General features: G+C 40.1%; 1 protein-coding gene across 1 annotated transcript in view; it reads right to left on the reverse strand.

The window, feature by feature from the left end:
• The window catches only part of LOC139747999 (equilibrative nucleoside transporter 1-like), a 165672-nt gene that overhangs the window by 114135 nt on the left and 38726 nt on the right, over positions 1 to 12811 (reverse strand). Inside the window, exon 2 of the mRNA XM_071660545.1 lies at positions 2766 to 2847. Within this exon, the coding sequence (XP_071516646.1) occupies positions 2766 to 2847 (82 nt within the window). The remainder of the gene's footprint in view (positions 1 to 2765; positions 2848 to 12811) is intronic.

Genomic DNA, 12811 nt, shown 5'->3' on the forward strand with positions numbered 1-12811 from the left:
CCTCCATCTCTGAAACATATAACCTCTTTTTCAATCTTTCCTCACTCATTCTTTGCATGTGAGCAAACCATTTCAATACACCCTCTTCTGCTCTCTCAACCGCACTCTTTTTATTACCACACATCTCTCTTACCCTTTCATTACTTACTCAATCAAACCACCTCACACCACATAATATCCTTAAACATCTCATTTCCAACACATCCACCCTCCTCCGCACAACCCTATCTATAGGCCACGCCTCGCAACCATATAACATTTTTTGGAACCACTATTCCTTCAAACATACCCATTTTTGCTCTCTCAGATAACGTTGTCGCCTTCCACACATTTTTCAACGCTCGTAGAACCTTCGCCCCGTCCCCCACCATGTGGCTCACTTCCGCTTCCATGATTCCATCCGCTGCCAAATCTACTCCCATATATCTAAAACACTTCACTCCCTCCAGTTTTTTTTCCATTTAAACATACCTCACAGTTAACTTGCCCTCAACCCTACTGAACCTAATAACCTTGCTCTTATTCACATTTACTTTCAACTTTCTTCTTTCACACACTTTACCGAACTCAGTCAACAGCTTCTGCAGTTCCTCACCCGAATCAGCCACCAGCACTGTATCATTAGCGAACAACAACTGACTCACTTCCCAAGCCCTCTTATCCACAACAGACCACATGCTTGCTCTCTCTCCAGAACTCCTGCACTCACCTCCCTAACAACCCCATGCATAAACAAATCATTCTGCCCTGGAGAAATCACGCACCCCTGCCGCAAACCTACATTAATGGGAACCAATCACTTTCCTCTCTTCCTATTCGTACTCATGCCTTTATATATATATATATATATATATATATATATATATATATATATATATATATATATATATATATATATATATATATATATATATATATATATACATTACTATTATCATTATCATTATAATAGTTAATCGCCGTCTCCCGCGTCAGCTAGGTAGCGCAAGGAAACAGACGAGAAATGGCCAAACCCAACCACATACACATGTATATACGTAAACAACCATACACTCACATTCACATACATTTTAACATATACATACATATACACACAGACATATACATGTATTTATATGCACATTTTCTAACTTACTGCCTTCATCTATTTCCGTCGCCACCCGCCACACATGTGATAGCATCATCCCTCCCCCTCCAGCAAGGTAGCGGCAGGAAATGACAAAAAAGGCCACATTCGTTCACACTCAGTCTCTAGTTGTCATGTGTAATGCACCGAAACCACAGCTTCCTTTCCATATTCAGGCCCCACAGACCTTTCCATGGCTTGCCTTAGACGCTTCACATGCCATGGTTCAATTCTTTGACATTACGTCGACCCCGGTATACCACATGGTTCCAATTCGCTTTATTCCTTGCACACCTTTCGCCCTCCTATATGTTCAGGCCCCGATCGCTCAAAATCTTTTCCAGTCCATCCTTCCACCTCCAATTTGGTTTCCTGCTTCTCCTTCCCTCCAACTCTGACACATATATCCTCTTTGTCAATCTTTCCTTACTCATTCTCTCCATGTGTCCAAACCATTTCAACACATCCATTTCTGCTCTATCAGCCACACTCTTTTTAAAACCACACATCTCTCTTACCCTTACATTACTTACTCGATTAAACCACTTCACACCACATATTGTCATCGAACGTTTCATTTTCAACACATCCACCCTCCTCCGCACAACCCTATCTTTAGCCCATGCCTCGCAACCATTTAACATTGTTGTAACCACTATTTCTTTAAACATACCCATTTTTGCTCCCCGAGATAACGTTCTCGCCTTCCACACATTCTTCAACGCTCCCAGAACCTTCGCTCCCTCCCTGACCCTGTGACTCACTTCCGCTTCCATGAATTCCATCCATTGCTAAGTCCACTCCCACATATCTAAAACACTTCACTTCCTCCAGTTTTTCTCCATTCAAACTTATCCCCCAATTAACTTGTCCCTAAACCCTACTGAACCTAATAACCTTGCTTTTATTCACATCTACTCTCAACTTTCTTTTTTCACACACTTTACCACACTCAGTCACCAACTTCAGCAGTTTCTCACCCGAATCAGAATAAGAGAGCCTCAATTAAAGCATTCAGTTACCCTTGCCGTCTCAGCTACCATGGAACAAATATGATCTCATTCTCCTACTTCCTTTTTTTTCTTAATCATGTCTATTGGCCACATCAATACTGCTGCCCCATCCACTCGGAGACAGAGGTTACCCGACTCACTGTTATTACTAATCCTCCACTTATGAGGTAAGTAAAGCAACTTGTAGGGTTTCCTCGACGTATCCAGGTATAAGAATCCTGACATTTTGATGCAGAGAGACGACTCGTAACCCAAACGATTTGGGGACCGTTCACAGGTCATCAGACTTTGAACTTGGAATGCAGTACTGGCGAAAAGATTTTCTTCGTGTCCAGTTTACTAGACGTGTAAACTGTAGAAACGAGTGCCAGAAGCAATGAAGACGATTAAGCACGGAAGGTTACTGAGGTGCCTTACTTTAAACTGGAAGTATGAGATGAAAGAACACAAAACTGAGAGCCAGTTCAATAAGAGAATCAACTGCTCTCTAGTGGTGTCTCGCTCGGATTCTAGGAGCATTCCTGGCTGATGAGGTGTTGCTTCTGAGTTGTGGTTACAGCTTTGAACACATTAGAACTCTAACAGAACTACTTAAAGAGGAACAACAGAGGCCGTTGAGTAGATACCGTTTCTGCAGTAATGAAGAAATTCCACGGCAGCAACGTTGCGATTCCAATACCATAGAAAATGAGAATGATGTCAACAGGCCTGAAACCAGAAAAAAAGAAAATGAGCTGTACACACTGTTTTCTAGGTCATGTTTTTGGAAAACAAAATACTACGATACACAGTGATTTTTAAGAGTTGGATATATATAAAAAGGTATAACGTTTATCTACTGTTATATTTCACGTTTTGTTTATTATTAGATAGTGATGGAGTATGGAACATTTTATCATAAAAATCCGTTGTAAAGAAAGAATGGTCAGCGAAAGTGTCAGGCAGGAGCTAGAGGTCTTGACTGCGACAGAGGATACAGAGCCTTGTCCAGTTTTAAGGCGATTGTGTATAATGTAGCGATATGGCAGGAGTCGGTTCACCGACAGATGATGCAGAGGATGTGATGATGAAAATATGTGACCGCTAGTATCTCGTTGAAGGGTCGTTATGACATCTGTTTCTTTCCCTACATCGCTATGCTTTGGAACTCTTTACCTTCGTATGTCTCTCTTAACAGCTAAAGCACGCATATTTTTCCCTTAAGCGGGTTACACAAAAAAGTTATACAATCTCGAGCACCAAAATGAAGTTAGAGGAGGTGCACGAGTGAAACCATCCAGCACTTCCTGTCCTGCTCGCCCTAACCATCTTCTATGATCTCATTTCCCCTTCAGAAGGTATGCGACCTTACAGCTGGGATCGTAAGTGAAAAAAGCAGACATTTTATAGTCAGGTTAGATCTTTCATCAGGTACTCAAAGTCATACTCATTACGCTACTATAGTTTATGGTTTTCAGCATAGTCTTCAGAGGTTTGGATGTGTGGAATTTTGCAATTTTGGCTTATAATGTGCTGGAGTACCCAGTGCGGCCCTTGGAACCGAGGAGACAGCTCGTGGAGCTCCCGTCGTGCTGGTGGGCTTCTGTGAGTAGTACTAAACTTATCATCCTTAAAGACATTGAATCTGAACCGTGAGATCAGCATGTCAAGCAAAGCAAAGAATGGAATCGTCTCCAGTGGATTTGCTTTTGAAGGAGTGTATTGTGATCTGAACATCAGCAACGATAACCCTGTCGGTTGAAATCGACCTACATGAAGTCTTATGATGGTGAGCATTATCTGACTGAAGGGCTCTGCTCAGCCACTGGAGGCTGGATGATGAGGAAGGATGCGTTGTTGAAGTCACTCACAACCGTCGGTAACAATGACCTCAGGAGCATCACACCTGTTAGGAATACGTTACTTCAATGCCCACACACACACAACTCTTTCAGTAGTTTTATCCACGATTGGAACCAACGTACGATAACGGGGGAACGCATCTATCGTTGCCAGTAGATAAATGGTCGTCCGTGCGTATTGTGGTGAACCCTGACAGCGTCTTATGGGACAATCGTTAGCCCATCGCTCAGTTGTGATTGGTAATTAAAGTCACCCTTCTGCAGTGTGCGTTTTTAACACCCATCAACACAGTGATCTGATTCGCCATTTTGGGCCAGAAATACTAAAGTCAACTTTGTTTAATACAACAGTTATTATCATGGTGCTCACTCTGTAGGGTGTTGTGTAAAAAGTGCAATACGTGACGAACCAGATTTTGTGAGTGACGCACCTAGAAGGTGCATCTCGACTGACATCTTGACAGTTAAATAGACGGCGTCGCTCCGTAGAGATGGGAGTCTGGTAGACCAGACTGTTGCTCTGGTTTAACTATCCTTCATTATGATGAGGATACCCAGTGACTACTGTAACACAGCGAGAAGAAGCCACAGTATGCGATCATCCAAGACATACCGTATGTGTTGGACAGTCGGATGTTTACCAAATGGCGTCCTAGCTTCGTCTCTTCGATGTATATCAGCTGACTTATATTTCTCTCTTGTGTCTCCCCTGATGATGTGATTATTACACGAAAGTGCACTTGGGAACTTATCGTGTTTCATTTTCCCCGTGGACTCATACCAATATATTGAACACGCGCAAAATTGTCATCCTTTCCAATATATATATATATATGAAAGAGCTTGGGAAGTGAGTCAGTTGTTGTTCGCTGATGATACAGCGCTGGTGGCTGATTCATGTGAGAAACTGCAGAAGCTGGTGACTGAGTTTCGTAAAGTGTGTGAAAGAAGAAAGTTAAGAGTAAATGTGAATAAGAGCAAGGTTATTAGGTACAGTAGGGTTGAGGGTCAAGTCAATTGGGAGGTGAGTTTGAATGGAGAAAAACTGGAGGAAGTGAAGTGTTTTAGATATCTGGGAGTGGATCTGGCAGCGGATGGAACCATGGAAGCGGAAGTGGATCATAGGATGGGGGAGGGGGCGAAAATTCTGGGAGCCTTGAAGAATGTGTGGAAGTCGAGAACATTATCTCGGAAAGCAAAAATGGGTATGTTTGAAGGAATAGTGGTTCCAACAATGTTGTATGATTGCGAGGCGTGGGCTATGGACAGAGTTGTGCGCAGGAGGATGGATGTGCTGGAAATGAGATGCTTGAGGACAATGTGTGGTGTGAGGTGGTTTGATCGAGTAAGTAACGTAAGGGTAAGAGAGATGTGTGGAAATGAAAAGAGCGTGGTTGAGAGAGCAGAAGAGGGTGTTTTGAAATGGTTTGGGCACATGGAGAGAATGAGTGAGGAAAGATTGACCAAGAGGATATATGTGTCGGAGGTGGAGGAAACGAGGAGAAGAGGGAGACCAAATTGGAGGTGGAAAGATGGAGTGAAAAAGATTTTGTGTGATCGGGGCCTGAACATGCAGGAGGGTGAAAGGAGGGCAAGGAATTGAGTGAATTGGAGCGATGTGGTATACCGGGGTTGACGTGCTGTCAGTGGATTGAATCGGGGCATGTGAAGCGTCTGGGGTAAACCATGGAAAGCTGTGTAGGTATGTATATTTGCGTGTGTGGACGTATGTATATACATGTGTATGGGGGTGGGTTGGGCCATTTCTTTCGTCTGTTTCCTTGCGCTACCTCGCAAACGCGGGAGACAACGACAAAGCAAAAAAAAAAAAAAAAAAAATATATATATATATATATATATATATATATATATATATATATATATATCCCTGGGGATAGGGGATTAAGAATACTTCCCACGTATTCCCTGCGTGTCGTAGAAGGCGACTAAAAGGGGAGGGAGCGGGGGGCTGGAAATCCTCCCCTCTCGTTTTTTTTTTTTTTTTTTAAATTTTCCAAAAGAAGGAACAGAGGGGGCCAGTTGAGGATTTCCAAAAAAGGCCCAGTCCTCTGTTCTTAGCGCTACCTCGCTAACGCGGGAAATGGCGAATAGTTTAAAAGAAAGAAAAGATATATATATATATATATATATATATATATATATATATATATATATATATATATATATATATATATATATATATATATATATATATATATATATATATATATATATATATATATATTCAACAAACTTATACCTCTGTAATTTGAGCACTCACTCTTATCCCCTTTGCCTTTGTACAATAGCACTATGCACGCATTCCTCCAATCCTCAGGCACCTCACCATGAGTCATACATACATTAAATAACCTTACCAACCAGTCAATAATACAGTCACCCCTTTTTTTAATAAATTCCATTGCAATACCATCCAAACCTGCTGCCTTGCCGGCTTTCATCTTACGCAAAGCTTTTACTACCTCTTCTCTGTTTACCAAATCATTTTCCCTAACCCTCTCACTTTGCACACCACCTCCACCAAAACACCCTATATCTGCCACTCTATCATCAAACACATTCAACAAACCTTCAAAATACTCACTCCATCTCTTTTTCACATCACTACTACTTGTTATCACCACCCCATTTGCGCCCTTCACTGAAGTTCCCATTTGCTCCCTTGTCTTACGCACTTTATTTACCTCCTTCCAGAACATCTTTTTATTCTCCCTAAAATTTAATGATACTCTCTCACCCCAACTCTCATTTGCCCTCTATTTCACCTCTTGCACCTTTCTCTTGACCTCCTGTCTCTTTCTTTTATACATCTCCCACTCAATTGCATTTTTTCCCTGCAAAAATCGTCCAAATGCCTCTCTCTTCTCTTTCACTAATAATCTTACTTCTTCATCCCACCACTCACTACCCTTTCTAATCAACCCACCTCCCACTCTTCTCATGCCACAAGCATCTTTTGCGCAATCTATCACTGATTCCCTAAATACATCCCATTCCTCCCCCACTCCCCTTACTTCCATTGTTCTCACCTTTTTCCATTCTGTACTCAGTCTCTCCTGGTACTTCCTCACACAAGTCTCCTTCCTAAGCTCACTTACTCTCACCACCCTCTTCACCCCAACATTCACTCTTCTTTTCTGAAAACCCATACAAATCTTCACCTTAGCCTCCACAAGATAATGATCAGACATCCCTCCAGTTGCACCTCTCAGCACATTAACATCCAAAAGTCTCTCTTTCGCGCGCCTGTCAATTAACACGTAATCCAATAACGCTCTCTGGCCATCTCTCCTGCTTACATACGTATACTTATGTATATATCGCTTTTTAAACCAGGTATTCCCAATCACCAGTCCTTTTTCAGCACATAAATCTACAAGCTCTTCACCATCTCCATTTACAACACTGAACACCCCATGTATACCAATTATTCCCTCAACTGCCACATTACTCACCTATATACATATATATATATATATATATATATATATATATATATATATATATATATATATATATATATATTTTTTTTTTTTTTTTTTTTATACTTTGTCGCTGTCTCCCGCGTTTGCGAGGTAGCGCAAGGAAACAGACGAAAGAAATGGCCCAACCCCCCCCCCCCCATACACATGTACATACACACGTCCACACACGCAAATATACATACCTACACAGCTTTCCATGGTTTACCCCAGACGCTTCACATGCCTTGATTCAATCCACTGACAGCACGTCAACCCCTGTACACCACATCGCTCCAATTCACTCTATTCCTTGCCCTCCTTTCACCCTCCTGCATGTTCAGGCCCCGATCACACAAAATCTTTTTCACTCCATCTTTCCACCTCCAATTTGGTCTCCCTCTTCTCCTCGTTCCCTCCACCTCCGACACATATATCCTCTTGGTCAATCTTTCCTCACTCATTCTCTCCATGTGCCCAAACCATTTCAAAACACCCTCTTCTGCTCTCTCAACCACGCTCTTTTTATTTCCACACATCTCTCTTACCCTTACGTTACTCACTCGATCAAACCACCTCACACCACACATTTTCCTCAAACATCTCATTTCCAGCACATCCATCCTCCTGCGCACATCTCTATCCATAGCCCACGCCTCGCAACCATACAACTTTGTTGGAACCACTCTTCCTTCAAACATACCCATTTTTGCTTTCCGAGATAATGTTCTCGACTTCCACACATTTTTCAAGGCTCCCAAAATTTTCGCCCCCTCCCCCACCCTATGATCCACTTCCGCTTCCATGGTTCCATCCGCTGACAGATCCACTCCCAGATATCTAAAACACTTCACTTCCTCCAGTTTTTCTCCATTCAAACTCACCTCCCAATTGACTTGACCCTCACCCCTACTGTACCTAATAACCTTGCTCTTATTCACATTTACTCTTAACTTTCTTCTTCCACACACTTTACCAAACTCAGTCACCAGCTTCTGCAGTTTCTCACATGAATCAGCCACCAGCGCTGTATCATCAGCGAACAACAACTGACTCACTTCCCAAGCTCTCTAATCCCCAACAGACTTCATACTTGCCCCTCTTTCCAAAACTCTTGCATTTACCTCCCTAACAACCCCATCCATAAACAAATTAAACAACCATGGAGACATCACACACCCCTGCCGCAAACCTACATTCACTGAGAACCAATCACTTTCCTCTCTTCCTACACGTACACATGCCTTACATCCTCGATAAAAACTTTTCACTGCTTCTAACAACTTGCCTCTCACACCATATATTCTTAATACCTTCCACAGAGCATCTCTATCAACTCTATCATATGCCTTCTCCAGATCCATAAATGCTACATACAAATCCATTTGCTTTTCTAAGTATTTCTCACATACATTCTTCAAAGCAAACACCTGATCCACACATCCTCTACCACTTCTGAAACCACACTGCTCTTCCCCAATCTGATGCTCTGTACATGCCTTCACCCTCTCAATCAATACCCTCCCATATAATTTACCAGGAATACTCAACAAACTTATACCTCTGTAATTTGAGCACTCACTCTTATCCCCTTTGCCTTTGTACAATGGCACTATGCACGCATTCCGCCAATCCTCAGGCACCTCACCATGAGTCATACATACATTAAATAACCTTACCAACCAGTCAACAGAAAGATCCTTACCAGTCTAACCAACATAAAATTTATCACACTTTCCACGAGGCACTTTATATATATATATATATATATATATATATATATATATATATATATATATATATATATATATATATATATATATATATATATATATATATATATTTATATATATATATATATATATATATATATATATATATATATATATATATATATATATATATATATATATATATATATATATTTTCTTTCAAACTATTCGCCATTTCCCGCATTAGCGAGGTAGCGTTAAGAACAGAGGACTGAGCCTTTGAGGGACTACCCTCACCTGGCCCAATTCTCTGTTCCTTCTTTTGGAAAATTAAAAAAAAAAAAAAAAAAAAAAAAACGAGAGGGGAGGATTTCCAGCCCCCCGCTCCCTCCCCTTTTAGTCGCCTTCTACGACACGCAGGGAATACGTGGGAAGTATTCTTGCTCCCCTATCCCCAGGGATAATATATATATATATATATATATATTTATATATATATATATATATATATATATATATATATATATATATATATATATATATATATTTATATATATATATATATATATATATATATATATATATATATATATATATATATATATATATATATATATATATATATATTCTTTCTTTTTCTTTCAAACTATTCACCATTTCCCGCATTAGCGAGGTAGCGTTAAGAATAGAGGACTGGGCCTTTGAGGGAATATCCTCACCTGGCCCCCTTCTCTGTTCCTTCTTTTGGAAAAATTAAAAATTAAAAAAAAAAAAGAGGGGAGGATTTCCAGCCCCCCACTCCCTCCCCTTTTAGTCGCCTTCTACGACACGCAGGGAATACGTGGGAAGTATTCTTTCTCCCCTATCCCCAGGGATATATATATATATATATATATATATATATATATATATATATATATATATATATATATATATATATATATATAAAGTGCCTTGTGGAAAGTGTGATAAGTTTTATGTTGGTTAGACTGGTAAGGATCTTTCTGTTAGACTTAAGCAACATAAATATAGTATAAGAACGGGATAAGAATCAAATGTCTTGTTTAATCATGCTAAAAACTATGATCATTGTATTGACTGGAGCCAATACAATACACATGTATATACATACACGTCCACACACGCAAATATACATACCTATACATCTCAATGTACACATATATATACACACACAGACACATACATATATACCCATGCACACAATTCCCACTGTCTGCCTTTATTCATTCCCATCGCCACCTCGCCACACATGGAATACCATCCCCCTCCCCCCTAGATGTGTGCGAGGTAGCACTAGGAAAAGACAACAAAGGCCCCATTCGTTCACACTCAGTCTCTAGCTGTCATGCAATAATGCCCGAAACCACAGCTCTCTTTCCACATCCAGGCCCCACACAACTTTCCATGGTTTACCCCAGCCGCTTCACATGCCCTGATTCAATCCACTGACAGCACGTCAACCCCGGTATACCACATCGATCCAATTCAATCTATTCCTTGCCCGCCTTTCACCCTCCTGCATGTTAAGGCCCCAATCACACAAAATCTTTTTCACTCCATCTTTCTACCTCCAATTTGGTCTCCCACTTCTCCTCGTTCCCTCCACCTCCGACACATATATCCTCTTGGTCAATCTTTCCTCACTCATTCTCTCCATGTGCCCAAACCATTTCAAAACACCCTCTTCTGCTCTCTCAACCACGCTCTTTTTATTTCCACACATCTCTCTTACCCTTACGTTACTTACTCGATCAAACCACCTCACACCACACATTGTCCTCAAACATCTCATTTCCAGCACATCCATCCTCCTGCGCACAACTCTATCCATAGCCCACGCCTCGCAACCATACAACATTGTTGGAACCACTATTCCTTCAAACATACCCATTTTTCCTTTCCGAGATAATGTTCTCGACTTCCACACATTCTTCAAGGCTCCCAGGATTTTCGCCCCCTCCCCCACCCTATGATTTACCTCCGCTTCCATGGTTCCATCCGCTGCCAGATCCACTCCCAGATATCTAAAACACTTTACTGAGTCCAGTTTTTCTCCATTCAAACTTACCTCCCAATTGACTTGACCCTCAACCCTACTGTACCTAATAACCTTGCTCTTATTCACATTTACTCTTAACTTTCTTCTTTCACACACTTTACCAAACTCAGTCACCAGCTTCTGCAGTTTCTCACATGAATCAGCCACCAGCGCTGCGTCATCAGCGAACAACAACTGACTCACTTCCCAAGCTCTCTCATCCACAACAGACTTCATACTTGCCCCTCTTTCTAAAACTCTTGCATTCACCTCCCTAACAACCCCATCCATAAACAAATTAAACAACCATGGAGACATCACACACCCCTGCCGCAAACCTACATTCACTGAGAACCAATCACTTTCCTCTCTTCCTACACGTACACCTGCCTTTCATCCTCGATAAAAACTTTTCACTGCTTCTAACAACTTGCCTCCCACACCATATATTCTTAATACCTTCCACAGAGCATCTCTATCAACTCTATCATATGCCTTCTCCAGATCCATAAATGCTACATACAAATCCATTTGCTTTTCTAAGTATTTCTCACATACATTCTTCAAAGAAAACACCTGATCCACACATCCTCTACCACTTCTGAAACCACACTGCTCTTCCCCAATCTGATGATCTGTACATGCCTTCACCCTCTCAATCAATACCCTCCATATAATTTACCAGGAATACTCAACAAACTTATACCTCTGTAATTTGAGCACTCACTCTTATCCCCTTTGCCTTTGTACAATGGCACTATGCACGCATTCCGCCAATCCTCAGGCACCTCACCATGAGTCATACATACATTAAATAACCTTACCAACCAGTCAACAGAAAGATCCTTACCAGTCTAACCAACATAAAATTTATCACACTTTCCACGAGGCACTTTATATATATATATATATATATATATATATATATATATATATATATATATATATATATATATATAATATATATATATATATATATATATATATATATTATATATATATATATATATATATATATATATATAATAATATATATATATATTAATATATATATATATATATATATATATATATATATTTTCTTTCAAACTATTCGCCATTTCCCGCATTAGCGAGGTAGCGTTAAGAACAGAGGACTGAGCCTTTGAGGGACTACCCTCACCTGGCCCAATTCTCTGTTCCTTCTTTTGGAAAATTAAAAAAAAAAAAAAAAAAAAAAACGAGAGGGGAGGATTTCCAGCCCCCCGCTCCCTCCCCTTTTAGTCGCCTTCTACGACACGCAGGGAATACGTGGGAAGTATTCTTGCTCCCCTATCCCCAGGGATAATATATATATATATAATATATATATTTATATATATATATTATATATTATATATATATATATATATATATATATATATTATATTTTATATATATATATATTATATATATATATATATATATATATATATATAATATATATATATATATATATATATATATATATTCTTTCTTTTTCTTTCAAACTATTTCACCATTTCCCGCATTAGCGAGGTAGCGTTAAGAATAGAGGACTGGGCCTTTGAGGGAATATCC

The sequence above is a fragment of the Panulirus ornatus genome, chromosome 71, assembly GCF_036320965.1.
Source record: "Panulirus ornatus isolate Po-2019 chromosome 71, ASM3632096v1, whole genome shotgun sequence".
In the NCBI taxonomy this organism is placed as follows: Eukaryota; Metazoa; Arthropoda; class Malacostraca; order Decapoda; family Palinuridae; genus Panulirus; species Panulirus ornatus.